Here is a 22,510-nt window from a genome sequence, read left to right as displayed (position 1 = left end):
TGAAAGCATCCTGGGTTGTGCCTACCTGGCTCCCTACCTGCATGAAGATCGTTTCACAAGCGGTAAAGCAAGGCTGCAGGTGTCTTTCTCTCTCCCTATCTTCCCTACCCTCTCATTTTCTGTCCTACCCAATAAAATAGAAAAAATGGCCACCAGGAGCAGTAGACTCTTAGTACCGGCACCAAACCCCAGTGATATCCCAAAGTAAAAATTAAATGAATGAAATATCAGATTATTCTTCCACGCTCGCTTTCTTGTATAAAGGTCAAGTGCTGAGATTTAAAGGTTGCAACCCTAATCTCAACTCCTCCACGTGATTTTCTGTTGTATTATTTGAGTAGGTCTAGTTAAATTATTATTTTTTAATATTTCTTTATCCCCCTTTGTTGCCCTTGTTTTATCGTTGTAGTAATTATTGTTATTGATGTTGTTGTTGTTGGATAGGGCAGAGAGAAATGGAGAGAGGAGGGGAAGATACAGAGGATGAGAGAAAGACTGACACCTGCAGACCTGCTTCACTGCCTGTGAAGTGACTCCGCGGCAGGTGGGGGGGAGGCGCGAACCTGGATCCTTATGCCGTCCTCGTGCTTTGCGCAGCCTGCACTTAACTCGCTACGCTACCGCCCAACTCCCGTCTAGTTAAATTATTAATTAACTTTGAGAGCAGGCCTAATTTATGTATCCCTTCTCTGCACTGAGAACACCAGCTTTGTGTAATCAATAATGTGATATTTAGGAATAATCAAGCAGCATTAATGCTTTAATATTTTTTGATATTTATTTCCTTTTGTTGCCCTTGTTTTTATTGTTGTAGTTATTATTACCGGCTTCACCGCCTGTGAGGCGACTCCCCTACAGGTGGGGAGCCCCGGGCTCCAACTGGGATCCTACCGCTGGTTCTTGCGCTTTGTGCCACATGCGCTTAACCCGCTGCACTACCGCCCGAATCCCAGTTTGTATCTTTCTTTCTCCGTCTTCCCCACCTCTCTCCATTTCTCTCTGTTCTATCTAACAACGACGACATCAACAACAACAATAATTACGACAACAATTAAAAAAAAAATACAAGGGCAACAAAAGGGAAAATAAATATTTAAAAAAAAAGCATAACAAGGGTAACAAAATGGGGAAAATAGCTTCCAGGAGCAGTGGGTTAGTAGCGAAAACCCGGCGGTAAAAAAAAAAAAAAGTTACAAGAAAATAATGTGAACAGAGTAAAAATATCAACTGAATTAAGGTGTGACATCACTGTCCTGAGATTTCTACAGTATTATAAACAAGTGGAAAATCTACAAGAGCTTATTTGAAAAGCAAATAAGAGCAGCATTTCTCTATTACATTTTCTGTATAGTCAGTATTAGGCATTCAAATATCTTTTGAAGTGCAAACAAAGATAATGAATCTTTAAATCTAAGGAGGACGCCTAAGAGAAAAATCCTATGTGTAGTCCTTGTAATCCATATTACAAAATATGCCGCTGGCCATTCATAGGTATACCAATGAAATGCTTTCTTTACAATAGCAATCATGGAGACACTTTGAATATTTCCACAGAGTAAATGCTTACCTCAAAATGGCCCTCCCTCCAAATGTTCTTCCTTGCATTATTCTTTGTGAGTAGATCATACTATTAACATCTACACCTTTTTCTTCTTTTTTTCCTCCCCAAAGCACTGCTCAGCTTTAGCTTATGGTGGTACTGAATATTGAACCTGGGATTTAGGCACCTTGGGCATTCATTTTATTTATTTATTTATTATTTTTATTTATTTTATTTTTGAGAGAGATGCAGAGAGAGAGACAGAAACACCAGAGCACTGCTCAGCTCTGGCTTATGGTGGTGCAGGGGATTGAACCTGGAATTTAGGAGCCTCAGGCATGAGAGTCTGTTTGCATAACCATTATGCTGTCTCCCCTGCCCCATTTTTTTTTTTTAATACGTAATCGTTATGCTCTCTCTCTCTTACAGTCTAGCAAGATATTTCAAGCTACTTTATCAGTGAATGCTGGAATACAAATTAAATTTAATACTAAGTGAATAGGGCCAGGTCGGGGCATATACATTAGCAATGCACAAGGGCCAGGCTTCAAGGCCCTGGCTACCACTTTGAGGTGGGAAGATCCATAAGTGGAAAAGTAGTGCTGTAGGTAGGTATTTCTCTTTCTCTCTCTATCTCCTCTCATTTTTTTTTCTATCAAAAAGAGGGGGAAAAAAAATAAAGAATGGCTACCAGAGGTGGAATTACTGTGCAGGCACAGAGCCCCAGTAATAACCCTGGTGGCAATAAAATAAATAATAAAATGTGTTTCATAAAGAACATGTGGGCTCCAGGAGGTGGTGCAGTGAACAGAACATTGGACTCTCAAGCATGAGGTCCCGAGTTTAGTCCCCGGCAGCACATGTACCAGAGTGATGTCTGGTTCTTTCTCTCTCCTCCTATCTTTCTCATTAATAATAAATAAATAGGGAGTTGGGCAGTAGTACAGAGTGTTAAGCGCACATGGTGCAAAGCACAGGACCCTCGGAAGGATCCCGGTTCAAGCCCCTGGTCCCCACCTGCAGGGGAGTCACTTTACAAGCAGTGAAGCAGGTCTGCAGGTTTCTGTCTCCCCCCAGGCCCCCTCTATTTCTCTCTGTCCTATACAAGATCGATGATATCAATAACATCTACAACAATAAAAACAAGGGCAACAAAGGAAATAAAATATTAAGAAAACAATAATAATACATTCTTAAAACAAAAACATGTGCTGGTTCTAGGTCAGGGTGAACACCCAGCCTGTAGGTAACATATTTTGGTATGGCCCTGCCAAGGCAACCACAGGCAAGACTTGAAATTCAACAAACCTAGGATCTTTTTTCATAGCAACATTAAGTGCTAATTTTAAGTTGATAATTTTGTATGGTCTGCCAAATGGCCCTTGTCTGAATAAAGGTTCCCCAGCCCTGCTCTAGGCAGCATACCAAAAACCCTTTGGAATTTTCTGAGTGGTGAATGCCTCTCTTATATTCATGAGGTGAGTCATTCTGGCCATTATAACAGTTTTAAGATGAGGGCTGGTTACCAGGAAGACCAATCGTATGTTTAAACGATTGGAACTTTGGGCCTGAGACTGAGTTCAAGTACAAGGTGGCTCTTCAATCAATGAAACTTTCTATACAGTGAATAGCAAACAACCTGTAGTGCAGTGCCTTGGAGGGTGGGAGGATGTGCCAAGATTCCATAAAGAGAGAGGCTCCTCTCCTGCCCTGAGACTTCGGTGTATGTATGCCTTCAGGTGTCTATCCTCCCTATCTTCCCTTTTCTCAACTGCTCTCAACTCCTATCCAGAAAGCTGAAAAACAATGGCCACAGGTGCAGTGGATTTGTAGTGCAGGCACTGAGCCCCAGCAATAACCATGGAGGCAAAAAAAGAAAAAAAAAAATCAAGGGGACAAGGGAGTACGTAGCATAATGACCATAATCATATAAAAGAGCTCTGAGCCTCCAAGATCTGCGGTTCAAGCCCCTGTGCTACCATGAGCCACAGCTGACTAACGTCTATGAGAAAGTCTAAGATAGTTTAAAAGAAACGGGGGCCACGTGGTTGCACAAGGGTTTAAACGCACATGTTACAGTGCTCAAGGACCTGGGTTCAAGACCCCAGACCCCGCCTGCAGAGAGAAAGCTTTGTGAGTGGTGAAGCAGTGCTGCAGGTGTCTCTCCACCTTCGATTTCTGATGGTCTCTAGCCAATACATAAAGATGATAAAAAAAGAAAATTAGAAATGAAAAGAGACTAGACTGGGGGGGGCACAAAATAATGGTTATGTAAAAGATGATTTTTATACCTGAGGCTCTGAGGTTTCAGGTTTCAAATCTTGCACCATCATAAACCAGAGCTGAGCAGTGCTCTAGTAAAACACCAAAAGCAAACAAAACCAACCAACAAACAAAACCCCTGAGAAAATGAGAGTCACACATTCCAATAACGGTATCATGTAGACTAGAGTGATGCAACAACAACACAAATGCTGAGACTGTGGCAAACAAGCGACAGCATGCCAGCCCGCAGGGCACACCTTCCTCGGGTCAACTCGGTCGCTGTGTGCTATGAGCCTACTGCTGCAGATCTGCCCTCATCTTTTTTTTTTTTTTTTTTTTTTTAACTCAAGACCAGAAATTGGGATATTTATGTGAACTCCTAAGGTTAAATACAAACGTACTGATAACGATTTTTAAATCCTCTTTCGGACTACTTCCAGGTTGCCTTTTAAGGGCCGAATGTTCAATAGGCATCATGTTAAGCCTGGTATCAAATACGAGTTAGTTTTGGTGAATTTATTCAACGCAGAAAACCCTTTCAAGTTCAAGGGGCCTCACACATTTAACAGGGAAGAAAACTGGCCGACCAGACAACCAGAGGTCGCCTCCCACCCAGCCCGGAGAGAAACTACATAAAAGCCCCTTCACTTTTGTTGTAATTCAGCAATGCAGTCGACAGGAATTTGGGCATCTAGTTCATCCTATAAACACACCTGTCTCAACAAAAAGGCTGCTGGTTGCTTCCCTTTACACAGTTTACCCACCCGGCCTATTCTCTCCTGTGGCTTCAACACTGTCCCGAGCACAAGGCTCCATCCAGCCTTATTCTTTCTTAAAATTTTAATTCATTTCTTCTTCTTTTTTTCATTTTTAATGTATTTATTTATAAAGTGGAAACACTGACAAGAGCGTACGATAAGAGGGGCACAATTCCCACCACCAGAGCTCCGTACCCCCTCCTCTCCCCTGATAGCTTTTCCTGTTCTTTATCCCTCGGGGAGTATGGACCCAGGGTCATTATGGGGTGCAGAAGGCGGAAGGTCTGGTAATCTATTTATTCTAACTAGATAGAGGCAGAGATAAATTGAGAAGGAAGGAGGGGTGTGTGGAATAGAAAGGGAAAGAGACAGAGAGACATCTGCAGCCCTGGTGAAGCTTCCCCCCTGCAGTGGGGGCCAGGGGCTTGAACCCGGGTCCTCGCGCCCTTTATGCAAGGTGTGCGCTTCACCAGGTGCACCACCGCCTGGCCCCCAGCTAATCCCAGGGCGTAGTCACCTGCTACATCAGCAAGGAATGAAAGTTTTAGCCCTTAAAGTCTTTTTTTTTCTTTCTTTCTTTTCTTTTTTCTCTCCCTTTCTGGAACCTAAAGGCCCTTCTGAGCACTCAGAGAGAAGCGATGCACAGACAAACATGCTCTTAAACACTTTAATTTTAACGCACGTCTTCTGCGAGAGCCTGATAAGCCAGACTAATGTCGATTTCGTGAAATCATCTTTTTTTTTAGTTTCGTTGAACGCATCCCTTCTTAGAACGGATTACAAACATTTTTTTCTTCTTCTTCTTCTTTTTTTTTTTGGTGCAAGCAAGACGTTGTTTCCATCTGGTTTTCCCGACACCCATGTGCCCCAGCTGCACAAGCCGAGCAGAGCTTTCTCCTCCCCCGCCCCGTCCAGCCCCACAAAGATGCTTCCTCCGAACCCCCAACCTCGGGCAGCGCCTCTGGGGGCTGCAGCGGCGGCGGCGGAGTTACCGGACCCGGGGCGGCGGGAGCGGCCGCCGTGCTCGGGCCTCCGCTGGCGGGATGCGGCTGACGCACCAGCAGGACCCGCACGCTCCGCGTCGCCGCGGCCGCGCAAAGCGCACAAAGGGCGCCGGCTGGCCCTCCGCCGCTTCCTCACCTGTGCTCGGCGGCCTCGCCTCCGACCCCGCGGCGCCACCGGGGAGAAGCCGTGGGATGCGACGGGAGGCGACGGTCTGATGGGGCGGCGACAGCTCCAACTCCAACGCCGCCTTAGGGGCTCCGGATTCGGTTCCCGGGAACGAGCCCCGCCCCTGGCCCCCGGCCCCACCCTCGCGCCCGACGGGCGAGTGACCCGGATGCTCTGAGTCTCCGCCCTCTCCGCTCAGGCCCCGCCCCTTCCGACTCCGCTACGGGCGCTGCGCGGTCCAGGAAGAGTTTCGACGTCGGCCTCTCTCGGGCGTCTAGAGCGTCCTCCCGCATTGGTCGCGCAGCAGGTGACGGCGCCCGGAGGCTGTCGGGAAGTAGGCGGGGTGACGTGAGGTTGACGAGCGCCGCGGCGGGTTCGCCGAGCTAGATCAGTGGCCGGCGGCGGCTGGTGCGAGGCGGGCTGCCGGAGCAAGGGACGCTGTGTGGCCGGGGCCATGACGAGCAATGCCGGGGAGTGGTGCCTCATGGAAAGCGACCCCGGGGTCTTCACCGAGCTCATTAAAGGATTCGGTGAGAGCGCAGGGAACTGTCTGACGGTCCTTGGGAGGAGGCCCAGGCTGGACATGGAGTAGCTCCCTGGCGGCCGCCGCTGTCTCACAGTCTCGGGATCGGGGTGGGGGGTGGCGGAAAGGGTCCGGTGCAGTCGGGAGGAGGGGGAGACGCGACACCCGCACCTCCCCTGCAGCCCCTGAGCTGCCGCCTTTCCCGGGCGTCTCGGGAGCCGCAGCACGAGGACGCGGGTCTCACCTGTGCGGTGCACGGCCGCCACCCGAGCATAGAACCCGCTTTCCCGACTTGTCCTCCCCCCTCCGCGGGGTCCCGCCACCGTCCCCGGGCCTCTGCCCCGATGCACCTCTGCCCCGCCAGACCGCTGTCCGGGGTGCGCGCCCCTGCACGCCTGTCCCCGCGCCCCGGCCGCGCCCCGGCCGCGCGCCCCGCTCCCTCCCCCCGCCTGCTGTCTGCCGAGCTCAGCCCGGCCGGGGCCACCGCCCGGGCACACGTCTCAGGCCACCCCGGGTCCTGCCGGAAAAGCTCGGGTGTGCCTGCTCCAGGGTGGGGTGTCCAAGGCCCAGGCTGCCTTGAACCCCGTATTCTAGTTGCTCGAGGGGCTGGTGGCTGCTGCGGGGGCCCCTGCCCCTGGCTTCGTGGCCTTTTGGCTTCCGGCGCCGTGCGCTTTGGGGGCAAGTCCTCTAAAGGCCACATGCTTTGCCTGTGTTTCTCGCCCTTGCTGTTTGCTGTGCCTTCCCTCCTAAATAGTCAACTTGTTCGACTTTTTTTTTCCCCCCGTTATATTTTATTTATTTATTTATTGAATAGAGACAGCCAGAAATCGAGAGGGAATGTGGTGATAGGGAGAGAGACAGAAAGACACCTGTAGCCTTGCTTCACCATTTGTGAAGTTTCTTCCCCCAGCAGGTGGGGACCTGGGGACTTGAACCTGCGTCCTTCTGCATTGTAACATGTGTGCTCAACCAGGTGCACCACCACCTGGCCCCAACTTGTTTGACTTTTGTCTTCCCCTCTCTTGTTCCTAGCCTCTACTTGGGGAAGTACAACTTTTTGTTTCACATCCTCAAGTATGATGCCTTATAGCCAATTATTTTTTGTTATTTCTTTATTGGGGGGTTAATGGTTTACAGTCTATAGTAAAATACAGTAGTTTGCACATGCATAACATTTCTTAGTTTTCCACATAACAGTTCAATCCCCACTAGGCCCTTTTCCAAACTTCTTTCTTTCTTTTTCTTTCTTCCCTCCCTCCCTCCCTTCCCCTCCCCTTTCCTTTCTTCCCTCCCTCCCTTCCTTCCATCCTCCTTCCTTCCTTCCTTCCTTCCTTCCTTCCTTCGCACTGGTCAGCTTTGGTTTATGGTGGCAAGGGGGATACTGAACCTGGGATTTCAGAGCCTCTGCCTTGAGATTCTGTTTGCATAACCATTATGCTATCTACCTCCATCCTCAAGCTATTTTCTTAAAACTTGTTTTTGGGATAAGGATTAACTGCTCCTAAGGACCCTGGCTCAAGCGTCAGCTCCCCCCTTGCTTCTTCAGTGGTGAACTAGGGCTGCAAGTGTCTATCCCTCCCCAATTTCTCTGTCTCTATCCAAAGAAATAATAAATAAAATAGTTTTTAATAAAAAAAAACCTGCTCCTCTACTGTCTATTATCATAGTTCAATTCTTACACACGTTTACAGACACATGGCTCACCTGCTATGTGTTGGTGTATTGGTAGGATTTGGGCAATTTTAATATAAATAAGCAAGTCATGGCTGCTATTCTATTTTTAAAACATTCCCTTTTATTTATTTATTTTTCATTATTTTTTACTTTTTAAATTTTAATGAGAGAAAGACCAGAGTAGTGCTTAGCTTTGGCTTCTGGTGGTGCTGGGGATTAAGCCAGAGACCTTTGAGCTTGGAAGAGGCATAAGAGTTTTGCAGAACCATTATGCTCTCTTCCCAGCTGGGCGCTGTTTTAAAGAATTGACAAATTATAAGTCTCTTTGCTAAGTATACACAAAATGGTATAAGAACACAGTATAAGGAAAAGCGCAAAGAGAAAGAAAAGCTTAAGCACTAATGCCATTGAAGTATATGCATCAGCGAACAGCCAGTAATGTGACTGAAACATAATGTAACAGACTTGGGGAGTATTTGGACTCAAGCCGAAAAGATAACTTGAGGCTGGATTGTATACCACATTGTATAACTTGTATTGTCTGGTAGTCACTGGGAATTTAACTGTCATAGGCACTTGTATGTTGCAGTTAGATTTTTAAAAAATATTTCCCCCTTTTGTTGCCCTTCTTTATTATTGTTGTTGTAGTTATTGCTATTGATGTTGTCGTTATCACAGAGAGAAATGGAGAGAGGAGGGGAAGACAGAGAGAGAGAAAGACACCTGCAGACCTGCTTCACTGCCTGTGCAGCGACTCCCCCGCCCATGGGGAGCCGGGGGCAGCTCGAACCGGGATCCTACCACCGGTCCTTGGGCTTTGTGCCACGTGTGCTAAACCCACTGCACTACCGCCCAACTCCCTTGTAGTTAGATTTTTATAGTAAGAAAAATAAAGTTTACCAGTTGTAGTATGCAGGGTGGGTTGGTCTGAGTCAGATGATTGGCTTGACCTAAGCTAATGGGCTAGAGAGGTGGAGGTCTGCTGACTGACTTCCTGATTCCTAGCTTGTGTTGCCAGTTACGCTTTACAAGTACAAGCAGGAGCAGCCACTTGAGGGTATAGACGGGTATAGACTGACTTTGAGATAGCTGCAGCTTTAGTTAAACAGTTTAACCATCAAAACTCAAGCTATTATGACATAGTAAATTTAGCTTAAAAATACTGTACTAGGGAACTTTTTACAATTCACTCCATTAGCAACTTTGTTTCAATTTCATTAGTGCAGACAATTTAGAATTAAAAATAAGTTAAAGTCAGGCATGAAGGAATTAAGGTGATAATTTTGCACTTGCACAAATGGGAAACTCTACTAATTCATTTTCACAAGAACTTCAGACCTAGTTATTACTTAAAAGAAATAATACTTTTATTCCTGTAGTTTCCCCTTTTCTTCCCCTTCTCATTAAAAAAGTTTCTGGACTGAGAAATTTTATTTATGTTTCCCTTCTCATTAAAAAAGTTTCTGGACTGAGAAATTTTTATGCATGTACAAACTATTGCATTTACTGTCGACTATAAAACATTAATCCCCCAATAAAGAAATAAAGTTTTGGGAAGTTCAAAAGTGAGGTATCTTAACTATTTTTTTTTTTAATTTTTTTTATTTTTGAGAGAGATGCAGAGAGAGAGACACACAGAGAAACAAACACCAGAACACTGCTCAGCTCTGGCTTATGGTGGTGTGGGGGATTGAACCTGGGACTTAGGAGCCTCAGGCATGAGAGTCTGTTTGCATAACCATTATGCTGTCACCCCCACCCAACTATTTTAACTATATTATGAATGTGCTTGAAAATTATTTCAACAGCTGCCATCATTCAAGTGGGAACTGGATGCATTGGCTATATAGATAAATATTTTGGCAGATGTAACATCTTAGACAAAAATTTTACTAAGAAACCATGGGAGCTGGGATGTTGAAGGGTGGCAGATGGAGGTGCACCCAGTTGAGTGCATATATTACCATTATAAGGACCCAGGTTCGAGCCCCTCCTCCTCACCTGTAGGAGGGATGCTTATATGTATTTTTAATTTTTATTATATTTATTGGATAGAGAAATCAGGAGGGAAGGGGTTATAGAGAGGGAGAGACACACCTGCAGCCCTGCTTCACTTGCAAAACTTTCCCCCAGCAGGTGGGGACTGGGGCTTGACCGTCCTTGCTTGTTGTAACGTGCTCACAGTCAGGTGGGCCACCACCCAGCACCTTTCCCTCTCCCCCTCACTCAGTTTGTCCTATTTAATAAAGAAGAAAGAATGAAAAAAATAAATAAAAGGCCGACAGGACCAGTGGATTTGTAGTGCTGGCACCTAGCCCCAGCAATAACCCTGGTGGCAAACAAAAAACTGGAGGTGACCCACGGGATGTTGCAGTGCATAAAGCATTAGACTCTTGAGTTCAATCCCTGGCAGCACATGTACCAGAGTGATGTCTGGTACTTTGTCTCCTCCTATCTTTTTTTTCTTTTTTTTTTTTAGATATTTATTTATTCCCTTTTTGTTGCCCTTGTTTTTGTTGTTGTTGTTGTAGTTATTGTTGATGTCATCGTTGTTGGATAGGACAGAGAGAAATGGAGAGGGGAGGGGAAGAGAAAGACAGACACCTGCAGACCTGCTTCACCACCTGTGAAGCGACTCCCCTGCAGGGGGGGAGCCGGGGGCTCGAACCTGGATCCTTACGCTGGTCCTTGCGCTTTGCGCCACCTGCGCTTAACCTGCTGCGCTACCGCCCGACTCCCTCCTCCTATCTTTTTCATAAGTAAATAAATATTTTAAAAAAGAAACTATGGAGTAGAACTTTAAATTGGTATGATGTATACACATGCATAAAAGCAACAGCATAAATATGTGATTATCTACTAATTAAAAACAAAATTGTAAACTGCTTTCAACCAAGATAGAATTACAGAAACAGGAATAGCTTTTCCTTCAAAGGTCAGTAACCCTAACTTTTGACTTTAAGAAATTGGAAAGAGAAGAGTAAATTAAATCTAAAGTAAGCAAGAGAAAGAAAATAAAGATCAGATGGGATAGTGAAGCAAAGAACAATGGAGAATAATCTATGAAACCAAAAACTGATTTTTCAGAGATCAATAACATGGATAGATTTATCAGAAAAAGAGAGAGAGAGAGAGAGAGAGAGAGAGAGAGAGAGATAGATACAGATTAGGGTTTTGAGTATGTCTGGGAGTGAATTAGAAGCATGACAGTTTTCCCATTACTCTGGGTAAATAATATCTTCAGCAGCCAATTAAATGTAAAACATTCTGTTAATGTTTGGGAGAGCCCCACCAGGCTATTTTGGCAAGAATGACTACAGGTGTATTTCCAAAGGAAACTATTTTTGAAATTACTTTCAAATAGAACTGCTTTACAGAGCCATAATACAGTGTGTTATTACTGCAAGTTTCAAAGTGTAATACTCCCTTTGACTTTGCAACAGTGTTCTTACTGGTTTGAATGACATGTTCATGCTCTTAAAAAATTTTTTTTTAATATTCCCTTTTTGTTCCCCTTGTTTTTATTGTTATAGTTATTATTGTTGTTATTGATGTCGTCATTGTTGGATAGGACAGAGAAATGGAGAGGGGGAGAGAAAGATAGATACCTGCAGATCTGCGTCACCGCTTGTGAAGCGACCCCCCCCCTGCAGGTGGGGAGCCGGGGGCTCGAACCGGGGTCCTTATGCCGGTCCTTGTGCTTTACATCACTTGTGCTTAACCTGCTTCGCTACCGCCCCACTCCCGACGTGTTCATGCTCTTAATACTTACTTAGACCACCTGCAACAGGTTTTTTTCATCAGTGCAAATAGCAGTGCTCTCTTAGCTTTTACAGCTTCTATTTTTATTAGTAGATGATCACAATTTATGTGGCAGTTATGTGTTCTGTACGCACCTCACTAATAGCTTTTAGGATGTGTCCCTTTCTCATGCCATTTATACATGCATATGTTCGTTACAGTGTGTGGAGTGTAAAAATGGAGATAGATGCTCACAGTTGAGTAATGTTTTCCTTACCCAAAGGGATAAATCTAAATTATTTAAATACTGCTGCCACTTGAATTTTTAGTTTAGAAAAAAAAATTAAGTGCATTTTTGTTAAGTTATTTTGACTTTTTGTTTGGTTTCTTATGTAGACTGTTTTAATATTTGGCCTTTTCCCAGTTGTTCTCCAGTAGCAGTAACCAGTATTAGCAGTTGCCTGGCCCCCATGCATTTCTTTTAGTTAATATTTTATTCAGTGTTGAAGGGAAAAATTTTTTAAAAAATTTTTTTATTCCCTTTTGTTGCCCTTGTTGTTTTATTGTTGTAGTTATTATTGATGTCGTTGTTGTTGGATAGGACAGAGAGAAATGGAGAGAGGAGGGGAAGACAGAGAGGGGGAGAGAAAGACAGACACCTGCAGACCTGCTTCACTGCCTGTGAAGGGACCTGCCTGCAGGTGGGGAGCCGGGGGCTTGAACCGGGATCCTGACGCCGGTCCTTGAGCTTAGCGCCACCTGCGCTTAACCCGCTGTGCTACAGCCCTACTCCCGGGAAAAATGTTTTAAAATTTTTTTTCTTATTTCAGGTTGTCGAGGAGCCCAAGTAGAAGAAATATGGAGTCTAGAGCCTGAGAATTTTGAAAAACTCAAGTAAGTACATAATTTTAGTTGTGCTAAAAATATCTTTTGAAGCAAACTTTTGTCTGTTTTACCTGGACTGCTCTGGCTGAATAATTATCTTCCTTAATGTATCCTGTGAGATAGAAGGCATGTTTAGTAGTGTGCTTATCGTATGCATATTAGTAGTTATTTCGAACATGTCTTCACTTTGCCACATTACTTTTTTGGTGTGGTTACAGTTAAAATTACAAATGCAGGTTCCAGGAAGTGCCTTCCTCTATCCCTGTCCTTCTGATTGAAATCACTTCTCCAAGCCTGTCCTTACCCCGTCTTTATACCCCCCCAAGCATTGGTAGGGGAGTTCCTGGACTGCTTTTGAAAAGGAAAAGGCAAAGGAAAAGAACTACTGTATAGTTAGTGGCTGCTGTTTTCAACTGTAATGACATAGCATTCTTTCTTTCCTCTGCTTTCTTCCCCCTACACACATACACAGAAGGTTTCTAGGTGAGCTAGGAGTCCCACACCGGAGAGGCTTCAGGAATGGTGAAACAGTACTGTGGTCTTTCTCCCTTCTCTATCTTCACCCTTTATCAGAGCAAACGGGAACACACACACACACACACACACACACACACACACACACACACACTAATTCACTGGAAATGGTGGCAAAACAATTCATATGAACTATATTTACTGGATAGGAAAGATTTTTCTTAAAGATTTTCGTAAGTATTTGTGAGAGATTGGTGAGAAACCTAAGAAACCAATTCCATTAGGAAAGTACATTGCTTTTTAAATTAGAAATTAGCATTGTCTATTCATATTAGTTTGAGGATTATTCTTGAATTCAGTAGCTATAGAGGTGATTCCTCCCATCCAAGTACTAACCAGGCCCAACCCTGCTTAGCTTCCGAGATTAGACGAGATTGGGCGAGTTCAGGGTGGTATGACCATAGACAGAGGTGATTCCTATATTTCACAATTATCAATGTATATGCAGTCAGCCATCTCCAAATAGTCCACAGTAAACTACCTATTTATATAGTGGTTACCAGAGGGAATGGAAAGGGAAGGAAGCCAGAGGGATAGGAGAGGGTTGTCTTCATTACACTGGCATTGTAACATTGATTGTGAGCATCTTAAGTGTTGATACACGTAGGTACCTTTTCCACAACATGTTGATTTAATGACAATTTATAAGATAATGGGGTATATTTCTACACTACCCACACCATCGTTTGTACATATTTAGATGTGGAGCTGGACCCCTGGAATTCTCTAACATTGTAAGCCCATGTTAAAGTAGGACATGTAGTAGTAGTAGTAGTACAAATTCTGTTTTAACTATTATAATATTAAGTTTTTTTAAAAACAGTATTTTTATTTATTCATGAGAAAGATAGGAGGAGAGAGAAAAAACCAGACATCACTCTGGTACACGTGCTGCTGGGGACTGAACTCAGGACCTCATGCTTGAGAGTCCAATGCTTCATCCAGTGTGCCACCTCCCAGACCACATATTAAGATTTTTCTTAAACCATTTACCTGGGAAATACTGATGTACAAGACAGTTGTCACATAAATAAAATCCCTTACCTCTCTCTTTTTTTTTATTTTTTGTGCCTGCACTGAATCCACTGCTCCTGTGACCATTTTAAAAAATATTTTCTTTAGATAGGAGAGAAAGAAATTGAGATGGGAGGGGAAGATAGATGCCTACAGATCTGCCTCATTGCTTATGAAATGACTTCCCTGCGTTGGTGAACCAGAGGCTCGAACTGGGATCCTTGCACAGGTCCTTGTGCTTCATACTATGTGCACTTAACCTGCTGTGCCACCGCCTAGCCCCTCATGTCTTTATGATAGATAACCGCACACTGCTCCCACTACTAACAAGTCCTCCACCATTATGCACTGGCAGGATCCCCAGTGCCCTCTCAATTCTGCCCCAAACTCAGAGTAATTTGAAATTATAAGTCTTATCTTGGGCAACACTTTAGTGATTATGAATAACAAAGTAAATATTTAAAAAATTTCTCAGATTTATTTCATTTGCTTCATATTAAGTAGCTGAATTAAATTTAATATATTGACAATATATTATAGAAATAGGAGGCTTTGGTGTCACTGATTTGCATTTTATTTTGTAGGCCAGTTCATGGGTTAATTTTTCTTTTCAAGTGGCAGCCAGGAGAAGAACCAGCAGGCTCTGTGGTTCAGGATTCCAGACTTGACACGATATTTTTTGCGAAGCAGGTATGGTTCTTGGGTGGTCAGTATTGGGAGCAATCCCTTTTTTAAAAAAAGCCACTGTTCTATTTACTGTGCCTCTATAGTATAGCAGTTTTCAGACTTTTTTTTCTTTCTCTTTCTCATTTATTTGTCTTATGGCCCCTTAGTACTCTTGAAAATTAGACTGGCAAAATAACTCATGAATAATGTATTAAAATGTGCGCTATGCTTATGTTCTGTCCAAACAACTGTTGGTGTGTCATCTGTTCTCTCATGTTAAAATGATATTCTAGCATAGAACCTGCCAGCTTGGCCTGCAATTCAGATAACTGCATACATGTTGTTTTTTTTTAAAGTGACTAATATTTTGATTTGCAATCTTGATTTTATTTTTAAGATTTTATTTATTCATGAAGAAGATAGTAGAGAGAAAGAACCAGACATCACTCTGGTACATGTGCTGCTGGGGATTGAACTCAGGACCTCATGCTTGAGAGTCGAAGGCTTTATTCACTGCACTACCTCCCAGACCACTCTTTATTTTATTTTTTAAAGAACTTTTAATTATTTATTTTAATGATTATTCATTAGGAGGAGACAGAGATATCAAGGGGGAAGGCGTAGATAGAGAGGAAGAGAGACATCTGCAGACCTGCTTCGCTGCTCATGAAGCTGTCTCCCTGCAAGTGGGGAGTAGGGGCTAGAACCCTGGTTTCTTGTGTACTGTAATATGTGTGTTCAACCAGTATGCCACCACCTGGCCCCTTTAGTCTTATTTGTATTACCTATTTCATTCAAGAGAACGTTAAAGAACTTGTATGTGAGGTTTAAACTTGAGAAAAAATTAATCTTCTAATAAAAAAATAATCTTCTAAAAATAAATTATTTTTTATAGCAGCTTTATGAGGTTACCTCCGTTTCATAGATAAGGAAATTGGGGCCTGAAAAAAATTAACTTACTAACCTGAGGTCACATAACATATATGGCAGATCTAGATTATAAACCCATTTACAGTCCACATTTGTGATGCCACCTGTCATCATAACTTCTACTTTTTTTTTCTTCTTTCTCTCTCTCTTTTTTTTTTTTTTTGGCCTCCAGTGTTATTGCTGGGGCTTGGTGCCTGTACTATGAAGCTACTGTTCCTGCGACTATTTTTTCAATTTTTTTGGGGGGGGGGTTAAGGCAGAGAAAAGTTGGGAGGGGAGGGGTAGCTAGAGGGGATAGAGAAAGATAGACACCCACACACCTGCCTCAACACTTGGAAGTGACCCCCCTGCAGGTGGAGAGCTAGGGGCTCAAACCCGGATCCTTGCACCTGTACTGTGTATGCTTAGTCCGGTGTCCAACCGCCCATTCCCCACTTCTACTTTTCTATTCATATGTTATCACATTTACTTTATTTATTTATTTATTTATTTATTTATTTATTTATTTATTTTACCAGACCACTGCTCAGCTTTGGTTTATGGTGGATTGAACCTGGGACTTTGGAGCCTCAGGCATGGGGGTGTGTTTGCATAACCATTATGCTATCTACCCCTGCCCTATTTACTTGATTTTTAAAAGTATTTCTTTATTCCCTTTTGCCCTTGTTGTTTTATTGTTGTAGTTATTATTGATGTTGTCGTTGTTGGATAGGACAGAGAGAAATGGAGAGAGATGGGGAAGATGGGGGAGAGAAAGATAGATACCTACAGACCTGCTTCACTGCTTGTGAAGCAACTCCCCTGCAGGTGGGGAGCCGAGGGCTCGAACCGGGATTCTTATGTTAGTCCTGCGCTTAACCCACTGTGCCTGATTCCCCACATTTACATGATTTTTTAAAAACTTGCGTTAGATTGTTATGCAAAATAATCGTGTACTTTTAATGAAAGTCTAAAAAAAGGTTTTATATATATTTTTTTGCAGTTTTATTAATTTTTTTTTTTTTTTTGCCTCCAGCATTACTACTGGGGCTTGGTGTCTGCATGACGAATCTGCTGCTACTGGAGGCCATTTTTTTCCCCTTTTGTTGCCCTTGTTTTATCCTTATTGTGGTTATTACTGTTGTTATTGATGTCCTTGGATAGGACAGAGAGAAATGGAGAGAGGAGGGGAAGACAGAGGGGGAAGGAAAGGTAAACACCTGCAGACCTGCTTCACTGCTTGTGAAGCAACCCCCCTACAGGTGGGGAGCTGGGGGGTTGAACCGGGATTTTTGTGCTTTGTGCCATGTGCGCTTAACCTGCTACTCTACTTCCTGGCCCCCAAAAAGCTTTTACATTTTAGTGCATATAGCAGGGTTTTTTTTTTTTGGTTGGTCTTTTTTTGTTTGTTTTTTTCCTCCAGGGTTATTGCTGGGGCTCGCACCCAGCACTATAAATCCACTGCTCCTGGCAGCAATTTTTTTTCATTTTATTGGGCAGTACAAAGAGAAATTGAGAGAGATGGGGCAGATAGGATGGAAGAAAAACAGACAATTTGTTGGGGGCCTCACTTGAACTTGGGTCTTGAAAATGGCAAAGCAGCATACTATCCAAATGAGCTATTTTGCCAGCACTATTCTAAATAATTGTTTATTCTTTCTTACATTGGTTAATCCTCACAACACAGATTTTTACAGGATCCTCATCATTTCACAGATGTGGAAACTGAGTCCCAGATAAATCGGAGTTACCTAAGTTGTGCATCCCTCGTCAGTGACAGAGCTGGTATATAAACTCAGTGCTTGTGTTTATGTATTATAACACTGCCGGATGTTTCCTGCCTTCCAGGCTGCTTAGAGTTCAGTAGAGCAGATTGGTATTAATGGAATGGTGATAGTGTTGCATGAAGTGAAATGAGGACCATATGGAGGTCTAAAAGCAATCTGTAAGTCTGCCTTCACTTTGAATGCCAGCACGAAGAAAAGACATCTGTACAAGGGCTGTGCCATGTGATAAGGAGTAGTAGAAAGGTCATCAAGTCTCTAGCTGGCATTCTGTATTATAAGGTCTCTGTTCACTAGCACTCCTAATGGAATCTCAGCAGGTCTATGGTTGTAAAGGTTATTAACAAGTCAAATCCCCCTCATGCACATTAGGTATCCAGTTGGCTCTGACCTGGAACTGTGGTGCCCTGGCATCCATTGATACCCTACAGTGTTGCAGCTCCTTGTTAGCAATGCTCAGTAATGGGGCAATGGGTTGTGCAAGCCTTTGGCAGGCATAAACCTGGCATGCCTCCATATCTTCCCCGGACATTTCCCTACACTAAAGTTCTATACTCTGAAAAACTTACAGACTTCCTCAAAAGCTCTTATAGTTACAGTAATGATTACTTAGAATGAATAGATGCAGATCAAAAATCAGTCAAGAGAGACAGTATAGTCAGCCTCTGCTATTCAAGTCCTGTACTCCACCAGCTGAGCACCCTCCCTCCTCCCCCCCAGCCATCCATCTAACCTGTGATCCAATGTGAATTTCCCGACCCTTCTAGGCATAGGGCAGAGTTGAGGAAACTCAGTACTGACCTTTCAGTTATCTTCTCCCAGTGGAGTCACTAACAGTGATGGCTTTTCCTTGCAGTGATTTGTGACACTGTGCAGAGTTCTGATACCCCTCAAACCTCAACTGGTTCTTGGTATCCTGAGTTTTTCAATGGATGTTAGCCATGTTGACCTGATTGATCACCCAGCATAGCTCATCTCAGTCTCGAATCACTATGGTGATTGACCTGGTACTATTGACTCCAGGCCTTATCGAAAGTCACATAGTGGGAGTCAGGCGGTGGCGCAGCGGGTTAAGCGCACGTGGCACAAAGCTCAAGGACTGGCCTAAGGATCCGGGTTTGAGCCGCTGGCTCCCCACCTGCAGGGGAGTTGCTTCACAGGCGGTGCAACAGGTCTGCAGGTGTCTGTCTTTCTCTCCCCCTCTCTGTCTTCCCCTCCTCTCTCCATTTCTCTCTGTCCTATCCACCAACAACACCATCAATAACCACAACTTCTTCTTCTAGCGTTTGCCCTTCTTCCGTAGCCAGTCAACAGCATCAGGTTGAGCCTGATGTAAAGTTTCGAGACCTCCTTTGAATCTGGAGAGGTGGCAGTTGTTGACTATGTGGGTCATAGTCTGTCTGGAGCCGCAGGGGCAGTTTGGGTCGTCTCTGGCTCCCCAAGCGATGGAGCATAGCGGCGCACCGGCCATGGCCTGTTCGATAGCAATTGAGGAGGGCCCAATCATAACGTGCTAGGTCAAAGCCGGGTTGACGCTCGCAGGGGTCTGTGATGAGGTGTTTGTTCTTTACCTCAGCTGACTGCCAACTCTGTTTCCAAGAGTCTGGAACAGAGAAGTTCAGTGTAGGTGTAGGAGACCAGATTGGATGACGAGACGTCAAGCGTTGGACAGGGTGGGCGAAGATATCCGCGTATATTGGCAGGTCCGGTCGAGCGTAGACATGGGAAATGAACTTAGATGATGCCGCATCCCGACGAATATCTGGCGGGGCGATGTTGCTAAGAACTGGCAGCCGTGGAACGGATGGTTCCAGAAATTATCCTCATGGAGGAGTATAATTTGGAATCGACCAAGTGGACATGGGGGCTACGGAACCATACTGGGGCACAGTATTCTGCAGTGGAATAGCATAATGCCAGAGATGATGATCATAGTGTGGAAGCGCTCGCGCCCCATGAGGAGCTGGCCAGTCTTGCAATGATGTTATTCCTCGCGCCCACCTTTGCTGCAGTTTTTATGAGATGTTCGTGAAATGACAGAGTGCGATCGAGAGTAACGCCAAGATAGACTGGCTGGGCTTCATGCCGGATTCTCGTATCGCCAAGCTGCACATTAAGCTCACGCGAGGCCGAGGCATGGTGTAGATGGAAAACTGATACCGTTTTTGCAGTGCTAGGGATTAGTCGCCATTTTTTACAGTAATCATATATCAGAGACATGTCTTTCGTGAGTGTTTCCTCAAGGATGTCAAACTTGGATGCCTGAGTAGCACAGCAGATGTCATCGGCGTAGATGAACTTCCTTGAAGAAGTTTCTGGAAGGACATTGATGTAAATATTAAACGGCGTAGGAGCCAGAACAGAGCCCTGGGGGAGGCCACTTGAGACAAGTCTCCATCTGCTAGACTTGTCACCCAGATGCACCCGGAATCTTCTGTTTTGGAGAAGAAACGATATAGTGTTGGCCACCCATGGAGGCAGGCATCTTGAGATCTTGACTAGGAGACCACGGTGTCAGACCGTGTCATAGGCTGCTGTGAGATCAACAAAGACAGCACCCGTCTTTAAATTCTTCTGGAATCCATTTTCAATGTAAGTTGAGAGGGCCAGGACTTGTTCACTGGGCGGAAACCAGCTTGGGCGGGTGATAGTAATTTCTCTGTAAGAGGAGAAATTCGTGACAGAAGCAGCCTCTCAAGGAGTTTGTAACACACGGAGAGGAGAGAAATTGGTCTATAGTTGGCAGCCAGTGTTGGGTCTTTCTTTGGTTTCAAAACTGCTATTATCTTTGCACGACACCATATTTTGGGCATAGATTCGGATTCCAAGATGTGGGACAGGAATGTATTGAGCCACTTCTTTGCCGCGGGGCCCAAGTTAAGAATGAGTTCTGGGGTGATGTTATCATAGCCAGCAGCCATTCCCGGTTTAACCCTCTTCAAAGCGTCTTCCAGTTCAGACAGAGAGAATAACCACAACAATGTTAAACAACAAGGGCAACAAAAGGGAAAATAAATAAATATAAAAAAAGTCACATAGTTAGACTACCAGATCAGCAAAGACATTTTTTCTTCTTTTTTTTTTTTTTTTCCCCCTTCCAGGGTTATTGCTGGGCTCAGTGCCTGCACTAGAATCCACTGCTCCTGGAGGCCAGTTTTCCCGTTTTGGTTTCTCCTTGTTGTTGCTCATGTTGTTGTTATTATTGTTGTCATTGATGTTGTTGTTGTTGGATAGGACAGAGAGAAATCCAGAGAGGGGGGGAAGACGGGGAGAGAAAGATAGACACCTGCAGACCTGCTTCACCGCCTGTGAATCCACGCCCCTGCAGGTGGGGAGCCGGGCCCTCGAACAGGGATCCTTACGCGGGTCCTTGCCCTTCACACACCATGTGCGCTTAACCTGCTACACTATTGCCTGACTCCCAAAGCATGACTTTCAATAGCTCAGAGGCCACCTCTCTGAAGCCCAAGGACAGAGGCTCAGGCTTTTCTTTGGACAAGATTAAATTCTTTGATACACACATAAAAGTGGAATTTGACATCTTCAGTGAGAGCAGGAAAACTTTTAAGTAAATGACAATTCAGCTGAAATCTAAACACTAAGTAGGAATTAAAGGGAGAGTTTGAAGATCATCCCAGATTAACAATGGCTTTATTGTAAAAGGGAGTGAAGTCTTGCAAAAGATAATAAAGGAAGCCCTGGACTGAAGAAAGCAAGAGGGAAGTGTTTTGAGATGTGAGCTGAGCAGGCAGGCAGTGTATCTAGGACTTGATACAGTTAGGTATCAAGAAACAATGACTTGCAAGAAAGAAGTTTTTCTCTTTTGCATCCTAGAACTCAGATTCCTGTTTCTTCTGTGAACAGAACCTTCTTTCTGTTCCAAAGATTATCTTACTGTTCAGTAAGAATGTTGGATTGATTTTTTTTTTAATTTTTTAAAAATATTTTATTATTTATTCCCTTTTGTTGCCCTTGTTGTTTTATTGTTGTAGTTATTATTGTTGTTGTCGTCGTTGGATAGGACAGAGAGAAATGGAGGGAGGAGGGGAAGACAGAGAGGAGGAGAGAAAGATAGACACCTGCAGACCTGATTCACCACCTGTGAAGCGACTCCCCTGCAGGTGGGGAGCCGGGGTTCGAACCAGGATCTTTATGCCGGTCCTTGTGCTTTGCGCCACCTGCGCGTAACCCGCTGCGCTACAGCCCGACTCCCCTGTTGGATTGATTTTATCATCCTCAGTCCCACATTTGAGACACCAAGACTGGGAAGGCACACTCTTGTCCCTAGATGGGCATTTTCTAGAATCTGTCCAATTCACATACTTCTCTTTGGCTAGAATTCAGCTAAAAGAAAGAAGCGAAAAGCTGTCTTCATTCTAGTTAACCACAGATCTAGATAAAGTTTGTATAATTTAATTCACAGAAAGAAGCTGATTACAGAGAACACCCATTTGTTTACCTGCAGACAGAGTTCAGGCCATGCAGAGTACTTAGACCATGATGAGACTTTTCAAGGGTACTGGAAGTCACTGAATTGTTGTCATAAAGTGACATGATCAGATTTTCACTTTGACGAGGTCATGCTGACTTAACACTGGGAAGGTTGAGAGGCAGTTGCAAAAGTCCATGTAAGAGTAGATGGAAAACTGACTGCAGAGATTATGTTAATAGATTTGACTACTTCTTAGAAGATGAAGTGATTAGCACTGTTAGTGTATGTAAGGAGGAAAGATTCTATCGGTGATAATATCTGCTTTTTGTTTTACTTTTTAAAAATTGGTCTTCAGTTACACCCAATGGAATTACAATCCTTTATTTGTGACACACTCTCATGGTGCCTTCTATATACCAGTATGTATTGTCTGTCTGTCCTTCCTTCCTTCACTAGAACACTGCTGAACTTCTGCTTATGGTGGTGCTGGGGATTAAACCTGGTACCTTTGGGTAGGCATAGAAGTCATTTGCCATAGCCATTATGTTTTCTCTCCAGCCTTTAGTTTCTATCTAAATTACAATGTCAAATAACAATAGTTTCATTTCCTTTCAA

General features: G+C 44.0%; 2 protein-coding genes across 7 annotated transcripts in view; one reads left to right on the top strand and one right to left on the bottom strand.

Annotated features, from left to right (window-relative positions):
• RO60 (Ro60, Y RNA binding protein) overlaps positions 1–5,833 on the bottom strand; it is a 30,221-nt gene extending 24,388 nt beyond the window's left edge. The window contains exon 1 of the mRNA XM_007539743.3: positions 5,704–5,833. The gene's annotated coding sequence lies outside the window, so the exon portion shown is untranslated. The remainder of the gene's footprint in view (positions 1–5,703) is intronic.
• Positions 5,834–6,129: 296 nt separating this feature from the next.
• UCHL5 (ubiquitin C-terminal hydrolase L5) overlaps positions 6,130–22,510 on the top strand; it is a 42,417-nt gene continuing 26,036 nt past the window's right edge. For 4 of the 6 annotated variants that reach the window (XR_009546304.1, XM_060178478.1, XM_060178477.1 and 1 more), the window contains exons 1-3: positions 6,130–6,263; positions 12,502–12,565; positions 14,689–14,794. Coding sequence is in view for 3 of the 6 variants with exons in the window: in XM_060178478.1 (XP_060034461.1) it covers positions 6,188–6,263; positions 12,502–12,565; positions 14,689–14,794 (246 nt within the window). In the remaining 3 variants the exon portion in view is untranslated. The remainder of the gene's footprint in view (positions 6,264–12,501; positions 12,566–14,688; positions 14,795–22,510) is intronic. The other 2 variants (XM_060178482.1, XM_060178481.1) reach the window with 2 other exon arrangements.

This window comes from Erinaceus europaeus, chromosome 19 (assembly GCF_950295315.1).
Source record: "Erinaceus europaeus chromosome 19, mEriEur2.1, whole genome shotgun sequence".
Classification (NCBI taxonomy): Eukaryota; Metazoa; Chordata; class Mammalia; order Eulipotyphla; family Erinaceidae; genus Erinaceus; species Erinaceus europaeus.
The sequence above is the reverse complement of the archived record's forward strand: the minus strand, read 5'-3'. Positions and strand labels throughout refer to the sequence as shown.